A 17,457-nucleotide genomic window follows, 5' to 3' on the forward strand; every position below is an offset into this window, starting at 1 on the left:
CCGATACTCCCGTGCACCTCCTTCAGTGCCCCAGGCTCAAGCCCACCCGGGTCCGGTAGAGCAAAACCTCGCCGGACTGCCCCTCCAGTAAGTACAGCCCCTCCAGTAAGTACAGCCTCGGAGACTGAGCCCGCCCCTCCGAGTCTCGGCCAATGGGGAGCTGGGCCAGGCTGTGGGCGGAGCCCCCATATTCCGCCCCAGCGCTCGGCCAATGGGTGGGCGCGTGGCGATGCAGGCGGAGCCGCGGGGTGCGGACAACGGCGGCTCTCCCGGCTGCTGCCAGCTCGGCCCGCGCTGCCCGCTCGGCGCGCGCTTCGGGGCGAGGCTGGGCGGCTCCTGTGGACGCGCAGCATGGCGGTGGAGGAGGAGGGGTTGCGGGTGTTCCAGAGCGTGAAGATCAAGATCGGTGAGTGCCCGCCGGGCAGCTGACATGGGCGGGGGTCTTGCCGGCTGGGACCCCCCCCAGCCGCGCTCCCTAGCACCCCCCCTCCCTCTCGGCCCCCGCTGGGGGGAATGCGGCAGAGGCGCCCTGCGGGTGATGCGCGTTGACCAGACAGCGGGCTGGGCTGGCGGTGCGGTCCGCTCGCCACCTCTCCGCCTCCCGCCTCCCGCGGCGGCCGGCTGGGCGGAGCAGGACCAGGCGACTACCGCCGACCATGCTCCCTGGAGGCGCGCGGGGAGGTGGGATCCCCGGCACTGAGGAGGCGTCTGTGTGAGTGTGCGCCGCGCGCGCCGGTGTGTGCCCGTGGGTCCGTGCGCGTGAGTGTGCGTGCAGGAGTGTGTGCTCCCGCGTGTTGCGGGAGTGCGCGCGCGTCTTTCTGCTTGGGCGCTTGCACTTGAGGTGTCAGATCCACAGAATTGAGATCTCCGCACCTCTCCTCCGCCACGGCGCCCAGAAACTTCCTTTCTGGGAAGCGGGTCCACATCTATCCCCGACTAGCCACTGTCTGGTGCGTGTGCGCGCGCTTCTGTGTGGGTGGATGCGCGCACACGAGAGTCCGCGTGTGCGTGTGTGTGCGTGTGTCTGCGTGTGCGGGGATGGGCGCGCTGGATGAAGGCCCCTGCGGGGCGGGAGCCGCTGAGCTGTCCCCTCAACCCTCTTCCATTGAGAACTGACCTGCAGAGTCTAGTCCGGGCTGCCGGGCTGGGGAGGGAGAGGAAGTGCGGGCCCTGAAAGCGGCTGGGGGAGGCTCCCAGAAAGGGACGCTGGGTTTGGATGGACTTGGCGTTTTATCTGGAGGGTTATGCTTTTCCCTGGTGTTTTCATCCTGGGAGAGTGATGGGCGAGTCCTCCCTGCTCTCCTCCAAACAGGGTCTGTTGCTGGAGTGACTGTTAAAAGTTGGTGCACTAAATGTGCTGGGGGAGAGCAGGGTTGGTGCTGTCAGGCCTAGAGTGTCCCTATCCCTGGCCCTACTCCCTACTGCCCTGCTCCCCACATCCTGATGTGTTCCCATGTGCATAAGGCTTCCAGGAACAGAGCCAGGCTCCAGTCACTGAGGGAGAGTCAGTTGTTGATGATATTGGATGCTGTCTGAGGAATTCCAGAGACCCCAAATCTGCGCATTGTTTCCTGCTGGCTTTATTTTGGTTTACAGATCATAGCTGAGACACTGTTTTGATATTTGGCTCAGAGCACTGCAGATGGGATGTGGCAGCACTTCAGCTCTGAGTAGTTGGCAGGGGAGGCGCTTCTCTTGTTTATGTGGCTGAAATCTGATGTCACTTTTGTATCAGGAATGCCCCTGCATGCTCTACCTGACGTTTCTGGTGCACTGTCTCTCTGGGGTCATCTTGCTGCATTTACTTCAACTTCTCTTGGCTTAGTGAATGAGTCCAGTGAAGTGTGAGGAAACACAGGGGACTGTGGCTTGGGTGTTGCCATGGTGGCAGGTGGCAGTGGGTCTGAGGCTCTCTGCTTCTGGGGCACAGCCAGCCCTGAATTGAAGGGTCATTTCCTTCCCAGCAGCACCTGAAGTAGGATGGAGGTGAGGGGGGACCCTAAATGTCCAAGAGAGCAGGTGTCACTGGCCTTTCTGGGAACCCAGTCTGACACCTGGCGTCTGTGGGAGGGTCCAAATGCCCACACACCCTGCAGAGGCTGGCTGGCAGGGAGGAGGCTGAAGAAGCTGCTTGATCCCACGGTTTCTTCCCCTCCCTCTGTGTTCCACTTTAATCAGCGAGAAGGACCGGCTCAGAGAAGCTTAGACCTCTAATCTAGCATGGGGACTGGGTATTATCTGAGCCTTGACCTCTCTTCCCCTCATGCTGAGGAGCAGTAGCAGTGAGGACAGGTTAATAGCCCATGTACCAGCTGCACGACTCCTGGGGTGTGGCTCTGGCTCTGGAGGCCCCCGTTTCTGTCTCTCCTCCAAGGGTGTTCCATGCAGGATTTGCTGCAGGTGTGCCCCTCCCTGCTGTAGCTGGGTGTAGGGGAGCTTGGCTGGACACCTTCTCTCGTTTGAACAGAGAATGGTTTGAGCTGAAGATCCCAGAGGTGATCTGTGGGTGAACAGATTTGGGGCTTAGTCTCTCTTAACTGTTTTCCATGGTCCTTATACTTTGGGGCCCTGAGGGAAAGTCTGTCAGGAGAACCGGAAGTGGAGGATGGTCCAGGGCAAGGTGGTGGAGTGCTGAGTGCTGGGGGCTCATTTGGGCCCTGGAGGCACAGACAAGATCGTATAGCTATCATTGACCTGGGCAGATATGTGTTAATCAGACACTGCACACAGTGTGCTTTCCCGTTCCTTCACCTCAGGCTCTGATCTCTAGGCTCTGTGCTTCATGCCCTAGTCTGCTGGTGACTTGCTGGGTGACCCCAAGCTGGTGTCTCCCCTTCATAACCTCAATTTTCCCTTGGCAAAAGGCAGGCAATTATTGTCTGCTGTGTCCTGCAGGAGCTTATAAGACAGTACCAGACTTAAGTTAATGCCTACCCCCTCACTCCCAGGAAAAGAAAAATCGTCCCTAAAGTTATACCATAAGCAATATGCTACTGTTATTAAGAAAGAAAGGCCGAAGACTTTTGGGGGGGATGCGAGCTTTTTTTTTAAGATGTGAGGGGGGTGTTGGCCTTTTTTTTGAGACAGTCTCACTTTGTCACCCTTGATAGAGTGCTGTGGCGGCAGCTCACAGCAACCTCAAACTCCAAGTGATTCTCTTGCCTCAGCCTCCCAAGTAGCTGGGACTACAGGAGGCCATAACACCCAGCTATTTTTTAGAGATGAGATCTCTCTCTGCCTCAGGCTGATCTTGAACCTGTGAGCTCAGACAGTCCACTCACCGTGGCCTTCCAAATGTTGGGATTACAGGCAAGCCGCCTCGCGAGGCCAATGTTGGCCTTTTTAATTCTTAAATAGTTCTGGGACGTATAATGGTGCTTGGTCTTAATTCATTCAGAGGCTGAAGTTGGAATAAATGGGAAGAAGCTCTTCCTTTTACCCCTCCCTCTTTCTTTTTCCTTCTACCTTTGCAAATGAGATAATATAGAAGAGCCAAATAAAAGTAAGGTATTTTTATCATACCTATTTTGAGTCCTTGTCTTGAAGCATCTACTACTTTCTGCATTTAAATTTTGCGGGGTTATTTTAGATTTGTTCTTCCTTACACTTAAACAATTTCAACTTTGTGTATTTTTGGTAACAATATTATTTTTTACAGCTGTGTCTTAGTGCGCCAAGTGTGACTGAGCACAGGTTTCCTGTGAGATCCCCACTTTGAGGAAGTAGCTGTTCTGACTGCATGAGTCAGGCCAGGCAGGAGCCCTCCATCGCCAGCTTGAGGCCTTGTGGTGTGTCTGCAGTCTCTTCCTGCAATATTCACTACTTGTTTTCAAAGAGTGATCTTATCTTGATAAATGTGTTTCATACACAAAGATATTTCTCTTAATCTATTAAAAACTTCTAAAAAAATTTCAGCCTCGCGTTCTAGGTTGAGAAAAGTCCTCTGGAATGCTTGTACAAGACTGCTTGTTTTGCCATCCAGGTGGGGGCAATGGGCAGGCCTGCAGGGGTAGGGACAGGCTCTGCCTCCCCCTCCACTGCCCTTCCCACAGCTGCCTCCATTCTCGATCTCTGCCCTGGCCATTTCTTTTTTTTTTTGTAGTTTTTGGCCGGAGCTGGGTTTGAACCCACCACCTCCGGCATATGGGGCTGGCGCCTACTCCTCTGAGCCACAGGTGCCACCCTGCCCTGGCCATTTCAAGAGGCTTTCATGTTCCTTTGTTGTAAGGCCAGAACTTGTCCACAAGGAAGGACCTGTGGCAATCTGGGTCGAATGTGGTACCTCAGAGCTGACAGCCTTTGTAGAGCCCTGGGGGACTGCAGACCTGGGCAGGCTCCAGCCTTGAGCTCTCCAGGAGGAGATGGGAGGGTTGCAGAATGGGGTATGTGGAGGCATTTCTGGATTGCGCTCCTTGGCCATTCGGCCAGGTGGGATATGGCAGCAGCAAGAGTGTGCTATCTCGGGGTCTTCACAGTCAGATCAGGTGCTGGCCTTCAGTGTGCCTAGCACCTGGGTAACAAGTTGGAATATTTACTGTGGGAGGATCTTCACTGGACTAAGGCCGATCTGAAACAAGAGAAGCACTTTGTGGACATGAGGACATGAAGCCAGCAGCACTGTACATTTTCCTGCCTGTCTGGCATCATATGGCCCCAGATCCTCCTGGTTAAGAGAACTTGGATATTCTCTTAACTGAACTCAGCTAAGTGGCCTGTGCTATTTTTAACTTGTAAGGGTGAATGTGCATGGTTGCTTGCACTTGGGGATCAGCAGTGGGTTTGCTGGGTGTGTATGTGGGTGTTGATCTTATATAGGAAGTTTTCATGTATTGCCTTATTTTGCTTTATGTTTTCCCAACTCTGTGACATTCACGTTGAGTGATGTAGCCTGCCCAGAATGGCCCAGCCTGTGGGAGCCACACTGGGATCTGAGCCCACGTGTGAAGCTGTGTCCTGTTCTCCTCACCCCTTAATCCCACTAGTTTAAATGGCTCTTTCCTTTCTCTGTGATCTTGGACTTGACTGGGGAGGGTGGCAGATTGTGGAAAGTAGAAAAGAGAGAGACTTGTGACTTCAGGGACCAGAGACAATCAGTGTCCAGAGGGAAGGAAGGGACTGCCAGTGGTAGTGGACATCAGTCGGGGGATCCCAGACACGCAACACCGGCCTGGATGTGCTGAGATAGAATTCAGGGCAAGAGGACTAGGGGAGATGTGGTCTTGGGGTGCAGAGAGGACCCCTGTGAGCAGATGGGTGGCTGTGCAGCCCCTGGGCACATTAAGGCCTCAGGCCACATGTGGGCCTGAGGGCAGTACAGGGCCACCTGGGACAGCTACACTTGCGTGGAATCCAGCGTTGGTAGGAAACATTTTGATTTGCTCCTGTGGGGCTCATGAGGCACTTGAAGCTAATGAGAACATACATAAACACACTGAATTAACCACTTCTTCCTCAAGGAGTTGACCATGGTGCTTTAAACATGGACATGTATGAGTTTGGAAATGAGGTGAACCTGTGGCTGGGATTAGTCCACTGGGAGCAGCCCACCTGCAGCTACTACAGTTGCAGTTATGAAGCATGAGGAGTGAATTTCACAAGAGGCAACTGGATTTGAGGGTAGCTGGGCAGCCTTAGAGGGGGTGTAGGCCTGTCTGGAGGGGGTGTAGGCCTGAGCTCTGAGAGTGCGTGCTGGCTATGTTTCTTGGTGATTCTTGGTTTTAGATGAGCTCCTAACTCCCCTGGTGTCTCCATTGGTCCTAGTGGAAGTAAGAACCTCTTCTGCGGAGATGAACGAGATTACCAGTGAGCAGAAGAACTGTGGCTGCTCAGATCTCTAGATAGGAAGTGTCTTTTCTAGCGTAATCTTAAACTATCATTCTGTTTCTCATGTAACAAATTAGACTTTTACTTAAGCAGCTACATAAACAGAAAAGGATGTGTGCTTTCATAAGTGGCCGATGTTGAGGGTGGAAAGAGCCCACACAGGCTGTCTTGAAGGGGGGCTTTGAGCTGTCCCTGAAGTGAGGGTGGGGTTTCTAGCAGATAGGGGATCCCCTCAGAGGCTAGCGCAGATAATGTGGCCAGAGTGGGAGGTGTGTGGACGGCCTTTGGGCTCTAGGTGGGCAGGAGGGGGACTCTAGGGCCATGTGGGGACTTGAATGCCTGTCTGCAGGTGCTGGTGGCATCTAGAGGGTGCGAGGTGAGAGGTCAGGGGCAAAGGTGTGGCCTGGGGTGGACCTCACCGCTTCTGCAGCCACCTGTAAGGGTTGGGGTCTGTGCTGCAGAGAGGGAGGGGCGTTCAATGCAGCCAGGACCTTTCACTTTGACCAGTGGGCAAGGACAATGCTCAGGAACGCCTGCTGCAGTAGCACCTGTGGCCAGTGGTTGACCGAGCCCCAGTAAGGCAGTTACACATGCCCCCTGAGGCCACCAAGACAGGTGCCCTCTGGTTATGTTGCCCTCCGCCCCCCCAGGACCCCAATTTAATAGCCACCAAGACCTCCCTGGACTGCCCTGGTGCTGCTGGGATTCCCAGGAAAGGAGGATTCTTTGGGAAAGTTAACAAGGTTTAAGGTGCCATTATTGTTGTGTCTTTCTCTAAAATCTGGTTTGGACTTGGAGATACTGTACGCTGAAATGTGACTCTGACCCACGTGTGGTATCTGCATTGAGTGGGAACAGGCTTCTGGCTCTGTGTTGGGTTCCATGGTTGCTCTTTCTTCTGTGTTGTGAGGCTCACAGAGTAACCTCATACACAGGTGAGCCTCTCACTTAGGGGAAGGCAGTTACACATGCCCCCAAATCTTCTCTTTACCTTTTCTTTGTTTTGCTTTTTTCCTTCTCTTTTTGCTTCTAAACCCACTTCTGGAAGTTTGCTTTGTTTTATGTACATCCTCCACATTCTCCTTCCCCAAGAATCAATCACTGCTCAGGGAGCCTGTGAATGAGCCGAGTAAGGCAGCAGGTGGTTCTTTGGAGAGTGCAGTCCCATCAGCACTGGTCATGACTGTGCACAGCACAGGGCTGCGGCCACAGCTCACTGCAGCCTCCACTCCTGGGAGTGAGTGGGGCCTCTCATCTGTGTTAGCCAGGATTACTGGTGTGAGCCACCATGCCTGGCCAAATGTTTTCAACAGCCCCTCCTGTGGGGCTCCCAGGAGCAAAGTGACTTTTGCAATCACACCTATAGCAAGAGAGTCTTAGGGATGCTGGCATCGGAGCGTGGGGACCCTGGCTCCCTGTTGCTGTGAGCACTACAGTTGCACTGTAGTGAACTTGTCTTTAGTGAGGCTGGGGTGCTCTTGTGAGCGAGGAATGGCCTCTTTTGGGTGTGTTATCAAGCCATTTCCTCAAGCTGGCTCCCTCCAGAGGCCCTGTCCTTCTTCACTTTCCTTTAACGCAGCCTTTCGGTTTGTCCAGCAAGGCGACAGGAGTGTTGCATTAACCAGTGGTCCTTCTTCATGACAGCAGTGGAATGATGGCTCATGGTGTGCCCAGTGGGGTGGGCCAGGATTCGGCTCAGGCCACCTGCCAAAGAGCACCTGAGCAGCATCCAGATGGTTGTGGGCAGCCTGTGGGCCGGCAGCTCTGGATTCCCACTGGTGCCTCTGCTGAGGCCCTCTGGTTTCTGCACTTGAAGGTTTCCCCATTTAGTGCCAGTGGTAGTCCTGGCACTGCCTGAGGCAGGGCACCCCCTGGGTGGGGGCAGGCTGCTCAACTTGGGATTTGGGGAATTCAGCCATAAGCACCCCAGCCCCTGGGCACTTGCCTTATTTGGGCCTGACTAAGTTGGGGTTCATATGGCAGGGTCAAACTGGGTGCAGCCTTTTAGAGACCCAGAGAGGCAGCCAGTTCCAGGAAATCATCTGCTTGTAGCCTGGAGACCTGCCAGGCTGGGCTTTCATTCAGAAGTCTGGGCTGGGATGCTCTGCAGGGCTGGTTTTCCCAGGGCCTTTGGGATGAGGCTCTGCCGGGGAATTCCAGATCCTGTAGGGCGGTAGCTGGCTAGCTTGGCCTCTTCAGGCAGCCCTGCCAGCCTGGGTGCAGCTAAGCCCTGAGCTTGGGAAGGATGCTTGCCCCTCACCTCCAATTGGACCTCTAGGATAGTCCAGGATCTCTGTTGAGGTCATAGGGTTCATGGTGGGCCCAGGGGGGTGGGCTAGGATTTTCTAGGTTCAGGGGTAATTGCTGGGCCTCTGGGCCCCACCTGCCCCTTGGCCACTTACCTATAGGAAGGGTCCTTCCGGGAAGCCCAAAGAGCAGCTGGTCCTGGGTGTCTCTGGTCTCTGTGCATCCTAATTGCAATAATAACATTCACAGCTGTAAACAATTTGGGGTGTTGAATTTACTATAATGTCCACATGAAAACTCAGACTACAGGGGGCAGCCTGTCTGAGACTTACAGGGCAGGCTTCAGGTTGAGGGAGAATGTCTGTCACCTTCACTGTCCCACAGGTCTGCTCTCATGACACAGTGTGCACATAGATACACGTGCACATGCTCAGCCCTGGGGCCACTGGTGGGGCAGAGATGCGCGACTCAGCACATGCAGTATCACCTGGGATGGTGGTGTGAGGGAGACTCACTGCTGGCTCCCACTGACCTTCTCTTTATTCAGGGTTCATGGCAGCAGAGATGGGCCAGTCCAAGCTGAGTAAGAGGCATGGAGTTCAAAAATTGTTGTTTCTCAAGCAGTTCTAACTCCTGTTTTCTCTGCTGGACAGGCTAAGGCTGGACAGATGCAGGGCTGACAGGCTGACCTGGGGCTCTGTGCTGTGTCCAAGATCCCCTCAGCTCTAGGGATCCCCCTGACGTGGCCGCCCAGAGTGCTGGGGTTACAGGCTTGAGCCACTACGCTGACCTGGATTTGTTTTTTCTGACAGCTTCCCTCACATTTGCTTCCAACCTGCTCTCTCAGGTGTTGGGAGCCCCCATCTCTGACCCGCTGGGGAGCCCGAGACCAGCCCTGACTGTGCCACTTGGGAAAATATACTGGAATTCAGGCGAAAGGCATTACTCTAGGGACAAACTCAAATCCTCTCAGATCTATATGGAGAGAAAACTACGGGCAAACACTGTGACATATGAGAAAGCACCTCGGCCCTGTCTTGCAGGTGCTAGTGGTGGAGAGTCCCCACTGTCACCTTTGTGGCAGGCTTGGTTGGGGGGTTCCATGCAGGGCTCTGCAAACAATGACATGAATGCTCTGTTGCTGGGACTGGGACCTTCTTGTTGTCCTCTTATCACTGGCAGCTCTGCAGTGACTCCCTCAAGGCATCACGGGAGGTGACGTTGTAAAGACCTTGGTGTGTCTTCCTGCAATCCGCAGCTGGCCATGTGTTTGGCGGAGCATTCCTTTCTCTGTTCATCATTTCCTGCCCTGCTTGGCCCAGTGCTCACTGTTCAGAGAAAGAGCCCTCAGCACTGGGACCAAGAATTTGTTTGTGAGTGTCCTAAGTGGAAAAAAGGCCATGTGGAAAGAAAACCCACTTTTCACTATCTCAGCTAGATACCTTTATTTTAAAATGTATTTTGTTGTATTAAGTATGCTTCTGTGTTTTCTTTGGGAAGCCTTTTTGCCTTCCTTGTCCCCTTCTTGGGCCCCAGAAACCCTGGGAAGAGGGGACAAAGTGCCCTTGTCCCCAAACAAACATGCTTTGATGTCCTCTCTCAAATCATTCATTGTCATGGTGACAGCTCAGCATCCTACCCACCCAGCCGACTACCCTGTCCATGGCTGCACTGGAACCAGCCAGTCTTGTGGACAGTTGAACGCTGGTGTTTTAGAAGTGAGATCTCCTGGCTTGGCGCCTGTGGCTCAAGCGGCTAAGGCCCCAGCCACATACACCTGAGTTGGCATGTTCAAATCCAGCCCAGGCCCGCCAAACAACAGTGATGGCTGCAACCAAAAAATAGCCGGGCGTAGTGGCAGGCACCTGTAGTCCCAGCTACTTGGGAGGCAGAGGCAGGAGAATTGCTTGAGCCCAGGAGTTTGAGGTTTCTATGAGCTGTGATGCCATGGCACTCTATCCAGGGCTATAGCTTGAGGCTCTGTCTCAAAAACAGAAAAAAAAAAAAAAAAGAAGAAGTGCAATCTGCTGCCAGCCCACAGCAGGCAGGTGATGGGGTCTGGCTAATGGCTCTTCCAGGCTGGGCTGGTCTCCATGGCTGTTGTTGCTCTCTGAAGCTGGCCCAGATTTAGTGTCATCATGGCACAAAAGTGGGGGCAGCATGGGAAATTTTTGTGTATATCTAATCTGGGAAATACTGTGAAGCTTGTAAATATGTTGTCTGGGCATTCTTGACTGTGTCTGTTAGGGTTTGAGGGTAGCATTAGGATGGGATAAAACACGGAGGACAGGATGCCACAGATAACCTTCAAGGTCACACGCCAAAAAGGCAATGACAAGAACTTTCAGTTGTACTTGATGTTTTAATCACAAATACCCTGCATTAATTTATTCAAGTAAAGTTATTTTTCAAGCTTCCTCTCCTGAGTGCACTCAGCAAGTGGGTCTGATTCCCACTTGCCAGCAGCTGGGTTCTGAGTTTGCCCACCTGGCTTGTTCTGTGTCAGTGGGTGCCACCATCAGATGGATCCATGGGCCTTGGGAATCATGGACTGATTGTTGCAGGATATAAGAAAAACCTAGGCCTTGCCTTCCAAGATTCACTGACTAAAGAAAGGAAAGATAGGACACACTCATTACATGGTCACGTGTTTATGAGAATAAAAGGGGGGATTTTCAGGTCCTTTGGGAAGGTATGGGTGTGCAGGGCTAGGCCACTGCTGACCTTGAGGGTATTGGGAACTGGGAGGACACATGACTGGGTTACTGTGACCTCCAGGGTGTTGAGAGCTGGAGGGAACACAGGGCTGGGTCAGTGCTCCTGTGCTCCAATCTTTCCTCCTCTTGGTTCCTGTGTGGTCTCTAGGGTCTCCTTGTGTGGTAAGTGAGAAAGAAAGGAAAGCCAGGCCCCTGGCCATGTGCCAGTGAGAAGGGAAGATGGGCAGACAGGGCTGTGGAAGGCTTGCTCCTTCCCCAAAGGCCCCCTTTGAGTACCCACAGCCATTGGGTGGCTATCACCCCTAGCTCCTGGCTTTGCTCAGCAGTGCTCAGGAGGAGGGGGAGGGGCCCACACGGCTTCTTGGCTACTGGACACCTTGTCCCTTCTTTGGGAGTGGACAGCCTTGCAGAGGGTGTGGTTCTGTGGCTCATCACACCCTTTGGTCCCAGTAGGGAGCCTGTCTGGTAGCTTTGCCTCCCCAGGGGACATTGCTCCTGGTTTGGTAGGGGCAGGTGGTGTCTATATCCTGTAGTCACTGTCTGCCCCTTGTCCATGGTCCTGAGGTTGAGGTCCTTGTGTAAGGCCATTCCTGAAGGATGCATTTTGAGAAGAGAAGAGATTTGGGGACACTGAGGTCATATTTGACTACTGCCCCCTGTGCCTGTGTGATCTTGGAGGGTGTTAGCAAGAGTAGGAGGCAGTGGGCACTTGGAGCTCTGTGCACATTTGCCAGTGAGGGGCCTCCAGTAACAGAGACTGAGCAGGTGCTGCCCACTATCTGGGATGTGGGCAGGAATGTCCAGAGCCCAGGAACTGAGACAGGCATATGGGACCAGGCCATCTGGTGTGGATCCTGCCTCTGCAGCTTCACAGCTGTTGACCTATGGCAGGTTACTTCACCTCTCAGTTCTTTTTGTTGAGACCAGTTCTCCTTGTATTGCCCAGGCTGGATGGAGTGCAGCGGTGTTCACAGGTGTGATCGTAGCTCACTGTGGCCATGAACTCCTGGGCTCAAGCCAGCCCCCTGCTTTAACCTCCCAAGCGGCTGGGACCACAGGTGCCTCTATGCCTGGCTTGTGCCTTAGTCTTTTTTTTTTTTTTGAGACAGAGCCTCAAGCTGTAGCCCTGGGTAGAGTGCTGTGGCATCACAGCTCACAGTAACCTCCAGCTCCCGGGCTCAAGCGATTCTCCTGCCTCTGCCTCCCAAGTAGCTGGGACTACAGGTGCTCGCCACAACGCCCGGCTATTTTTTGGTTGCAGCCATCATTGTTGTTTGGCGGGCCCAGGCTGGATTTGAACCTGCCAGCTCAGGTGTATGTGGCTGACGCCCTAGCCGCTTGAGCCACAGGCGCTGAGCCGTGCCTTAGTTTTAATGTCATACAGTGAGGACAATTGTGAGAGCTCTTAGATAAGATGGGTAATGACTTGAATGACTCAGTGTTTGTGCAGTGGTCATCTGCTCACCTGAGTATCCTATATCTGAAATTCCTGGGACCTGAAGTGCTTCCAATTAAAGATTTTTTCAGAATTAGGGATAGTATATTTCATAGTTTAGCATTCCTAATCTGAAAGCCAAAAACCCTCTGGTGGGGCTTAGTGAGCACCTATACCTGCTCGAGGTCACAACTTTGTGGGAAAGCTCAGGGCTCTGACCAGCTGAGAAGATTCCCCAAGGGAAGGTACAAGTTCCTTGGACTTTATCTGCACAAGAAAGTGTGGGTTGGGGGGATGAGCTTGTCAGGACCCGAGCCCCAGCACCTTGGACCCAGGTTTCCATTTGATCATTAGGAGCACAGTAGCACAGGGACCCCAGAACATCACCAACCTCCAGGAGCACACATTCCAATCACAGGGAGGATTTGGGTTTCTTCTTCTAGCTAGTTGTGACTTTAAAGTAAAATATTAACCAAGGAGAATAATCTTACATTTCATTGTACTTTCACACTAACAGGTGCACCTGTGGCAACACAGTTACAGGAAACTGGAAAGGTGTCGGGGGCTGCTTCTCACTCGGGCTGGGAGGCAGCAGGAGATTGGAGATGCTTCTCACTGTGGTCCACCAGGCTGTGTGTTAGTTAGACAGTGTGGACTTTAGATGGCGATGGAATCATTCAGTGCCTTGTTCTGCACTGAGCCTTTTCTCCGGGGTGCTCCATGGTCTGTCTCTATGTCTCAAGTCTTTTATGACAAGAAGTGGGTTAGAACGAATCAAATGACTATTTTGTGAACTGCAGGAGGTGATGCTGTGACCAGCCCTTGGCCGCATCCTAGTCTAGGCAGAGGGTGTGGGTGGCTCTGACCTGCTGCCTTGGTGCTGGCTTTATCTCATTTGCTAACTTCCAAGACTGACCACAGGGAGACTGGGCTGTGTGCATTTTGAGGTTGAATGTAAATGAAAGCTGCAGCTGCCAGCAATTGAGTTTGAGCTCTGTGCCTTGGTCATGGCCTCCCCAAGGAAACCGCTTTCTCCCTTGAGACCCATGGCTGTCCAAAGGCCGGCTAGGCTTGGGGTCCCTTGCCAGGCCCCTCTTTCTCTTCTGGGTCCTTGTGCGTGGGATGGTCCGGCTGAAGATAGGCACCTGCGTATCTTTGAGGGAGGATATTCAGCCTACCTGCCTGTTTGCGATGAAGACTTGCCCACATTTTATTAAGGGGTAACAGCAAACAGAGACTGGGAAAGAATGAAGAAAAACACAATGCTTTTACAAGGAAATTAAATGCATTTTAACCTATACAGTTCAAAGGCCAGACAAGAAAAAGATATTATTTATTCAAAGGTAAAATGAGGGTCTGGGCCCACTTTGCACCATTTAGCATGAGAATGGCTCATTTTTATGTGCTGGAAGTCAGTTTGACTGTCAGAGCTAGGAACCATTAGGAACATCTTCTGGTACTTGGAGCTTCCCCTTCTCCTCACCCCCATGTGTGTGAGGCTGAGATATCCTAGTGTTTGTTCCAAGATAGTTTTGGGCTTAAGTCTAATAAAGGAAACCCCAGAAACCCAGAATAGAAAGTTAGCACGTGACAGGAGGAAATTCATTTTAAGATCCATGGATAAATTTGTGGTTGGCTTTCTAACATCACGTTTTGGTTTGCTGAGGACGAGGAATGCCTCACTCATTGGGGTCCCCAGCACCAAGCAGGGTGTCTGCCTGGGCCCTCATAAGTTCTAGATGATAGTTTGTGGAGCCAAAACATGACCAATCTCTGCCACCAGCCATTTCATAGTCTTGGAATCTAAGGAACACGCTTCCAACCTGGTTTTCTCATTAACATGCTTCTTGCTTATTTAGAAGTTTGTCAGAAGCAGGTGGTTATTCCAGATGATGTAGCAGTGGTCTGCATTTCATTTTAGATCTGTTTTTAGCCATCGTCAGATACTCTCCAGTCATGGGCAGCAGTAGTGCCAGGCTACTGGCTTAGGGCACATGCCTATGTGCTGGGCCTGTCCAGGAGGGACCTTGTGATGTCCCTTGAATCCCTGTGGAAGCAGATACCTATGCCTGAGAGCTGTCTTGGGAAGGAGGCCATTGTGCCCAAGTGAAGGCCAATGTTCAGAGACACTGTCCGAGAAACACATGATTGGGACAATCTGCAGTTTCTGGCCATGGTCTTTGGCTTATGGCTGAGTGGCCCTCATTACAGTCCTGCCCTGCCCTAGACCCTGCCCAGGTCAAGAAAGCATCCTGCCATGTCAGGCCTCCCTCTTGAACTCCTGGCCAGCTGCTGCTGCCCGAAGCCTCACTGACAATCTTCATTCCTCCTGCCCTCTGGCCCTCCCTGTCCTTTCCCTATGCACTCAGCCTTCTTCTGGCTCTGGATTTGCTCTCTGCCGGCAGAGTCCCTTTTCTGCTGTGGATTATTTCTGAGCCCACTGCTGTGCCGAGAGAGAGCCCTGGGTATATCAAGTGCACAGAAAGGACGATGTGCCCATCCCTAACCTCTGGCTCTCAGAGTGGGGCCCCCACCTATAGCATCTCCAATGCCCAGGAGCTTGGGAAGTGCAGATGTTAGAATCAGGATCTGGGCTGGGGCTGGTGGTCTGTTTGCAGCTGAAGGTCGAGAACCCTGGTCTTGAAGAGCCTGGCACTGTGACCAGCTGTACTGTCGGAGTCGCTGTCTGTGCAACTTGCTTGTCCTGCCTGCTGTGCTCTGCTCCCCTGGGGACCATCCTTTCCCTACCAGGTTCAGCTGCTCTGGGCCTCATGGCCAGACAGTGGTGTGGCTGGCCTGGCACCCCATACTGTGCTGCTGTCTTTGGGTGAGACCCCTAGGCAGTGGGCTGATGGGGAGCTTTGTCCTCCTGACCTTCATTTATTGTCACCCTATTGATCTGATATGCCCAGGCTCAGGGGCTGACTGGGGCATGTGGGCCCCCCAGGGGATCATGTCACATTCATGCTACTTAGAGGGTTACTCTGCTCCCCTCACATTCCCACTGCTGTCCTTTTCAGTCAAGGTGTGGGTGCATCTGGACCTCCCTAATAGCATAGATAGAAGATATTTTACATGAAACTCATGCCACTTGGAGTTGTAGCGATGCTATTACCCCAGTCAAGCCTGGGACTTGGCAATCCCAGAAGTATGGCATTTGCTCAGACTACAGTGGGGAACCCTAATCACTGACCACAGATAGGGCTTTATATACTCTGTTATTATGTTTGAGGTTTTTCAATAGCTTATGTAGTTAGAGGTGGTTTGGGGGGGAAAAATGGTCATAACCAGAGTTGAGTATTTGTGGCACTGAGAGGTTGAGGTTGGCTTCTTTGGGGTGGGGAAGTGATATTGCCTCCCTAAAGCCGTTGGCATGTCAGAATTTGGTCTCCGACTCATCAGTGGCACCATCTCTTTTGCGGTTTCAGTTTTTTACTTTGAGCAGCCCTGAACGACAACCGTGTCAGCTGACATCCTATGCACATTTGCAAGGCTGGAGCGTCAGGGTCAGAGTCAGAGTCTCACTCTGCTGTGCTTCCCAAGTGGAGTGATGCACATCTTTCAGGATGATTTTCCCTCCCCAAACAAGCTGGGTTCATGACATCAGCTTGTTAGTCTCCAGATGGGTGTGTTCCTTGACCAAGAGGCTCCTCCAGGTCCACCAGGAGGCGCATGGTCTCAGCCTCTTGAACTTCAAGTGGGACCCTGGGAGTCGCTGAGAGTGGGTGTCTGGCAGGCCCAAGAGGTCAGAGTAAGGAAGGCGGATGCAGAGAGGAGGCTGCTCCAAGCCTGACACGAAGCCTTGCTTTTGGACACTCAGGTTTAAATTTTACATAATCTTCACACACATTAAATATTATTCGTTCGGTAATTCTAAAATTATTTAAAGTTTGTCTGGGAGACATCACAATGCAGGGATTATTCAGCGCCTCGGTCTCCCTTCCTGGTCCACAGCTGTGTGGGCTGGCCTGGGGCCCCCTAGTGGGATTACAGATCCCAGGCCACCCTGCTGCCCGGACACTGCCCTCCCGACTTCCATGCCTTATGTTTTGCTCAGACCCTTTCTCATTGTGTTGGCTCTTTTTTCTGGTTATTTCCTTCTTCATCTTACCACTGCCTTGGCTGGGGGAGATTCTTGTGGCCTGTATCTGGGTCCTGCATGGCTCTGAGGGTGAGGGTGGGAGACAGAGCATGTTCCTCAGGAGGTGTCCACCCCAGAGAGCTTGGGCATTGTCCCCGGGGTTGGTGCTGTGAGACCACCCTCCTTGCCACGCGGCCCTGTGCCAGCCACAGTGGGAAGGAGGCTGCTCAGGCCTCCAGTGGTTTAGAGCCCAGCCCAGGCATTTTCTCCTCCATAGTTGCTGGCCCTGTGCTTTGACAGTGGCTCTGTCTGGAGGGAGTTTTAACAGGGACATCTGGAGGCCTCAGTGTGTGGTTGAGTTTAATTGCTTTATTCTTTTTGTTTGTTTATTTATTTGTTTTTTGAGACAGAGTCTCATTCTCTCACCCTGTGTAGAGTGCAGTGGAGTCATAGCTCACAACAACCTCTGACTCCTGGGCTCAAGTGATTCTCTTGTCTCAGCCTCCCGAGTAGCTGGGACTACAGGCACCCACCACCATACTCAGCTAAATTTTTTTTTTTAATTTAGTAGAGACAGACTCTTGCTTAGGCTGGTCTTGAACTCCTGAGTGCAAGTGATCCTTCCACCTTGGTCTCCCAGAGGGCTAAAATTACAGGTGTGAGGTTCTGCACCCAGCCTGATTGCTTTATTCTTGACAGGGCCTGGTTTGGATCATATTCTAGGTGACTGATGTTAGTTGGATTGAGCTTTGAAACTAGCACTTGAGATAAGAGCCAGCTGTGAGCAGGCCCCGGGAGGACAGAGTGAGCCACAGAAAGTCTTGGACCTCCCTGGGCTCTGCTGTTTATGTAGCACTTTCATCAGATCCTGTGAAAATGATAGGAGGGCTGAAGTGCTGAGGGTTTGCAGGGCCTGTTTGTCAAGCCAGCCCACTGCCTGACCTCTGACCCCAGCCCCACCACAGTCATGTGACCTGGCCCCCACCCAACATACAACCTGGGCCCACTGCCCGGGACCCAGGCCCCACAGTCTGTCCCCTGACCTAAGGACTCCACAGTGCAACTAACTCTGCCCTCCACAATCCTGGGATTCTGACCTGGCTGAAGGCTGAAGGCTCTCACCAGAGGGGGTAGCGAGAGGTCCTCTGTGACCC

The 17,457-nt window shown here is 52.8% G+C and overlaps 1 protein-coding gene across 3 annotated transcripts in view; it reads left to right on the forward strand.

The window, feature by feature from the left end:
• The first annotated feature begins 245 nt into the window (after window positions 1-245).
• Window positions 246-17,457, forward strand: part of RASA3 (RAS p21 protein activator 3) — a 114,162-nt gene continuing 96,950 nt past the window's right edge. The window contains exon 1 of one of the 3 annotated variants that reach the window (XM_053564135.1): window positions 246-406. In XM_053564135.1, coding sequence (XP_053420110.1) covers window positions 352-406 — 55 coding nt within the window. In that variant the 5' untranslated portion in view covers window positions 246-351. The remainder of the gene's footprint in view (window positions 407-17,457) is intronic. The other 2 variants (XM_053564133.1, XM_053564136.1) reach the window with 2 other exon arrangements.

Source organism: Nycticebus coucang, chromosome 15 (genome assembly GCF_027406575.1).
Source record: "Nycticebus coucang isolate mNycCou1 chromosome 15, mNycCou1.pri, whole genome shotgun sequence".
Lineage (NCBI taxonomy): Eukaryota > Metazoa > Chordata > Mammalia > Primates > Lorisidae > Nycticebus > Nycticebus coucang.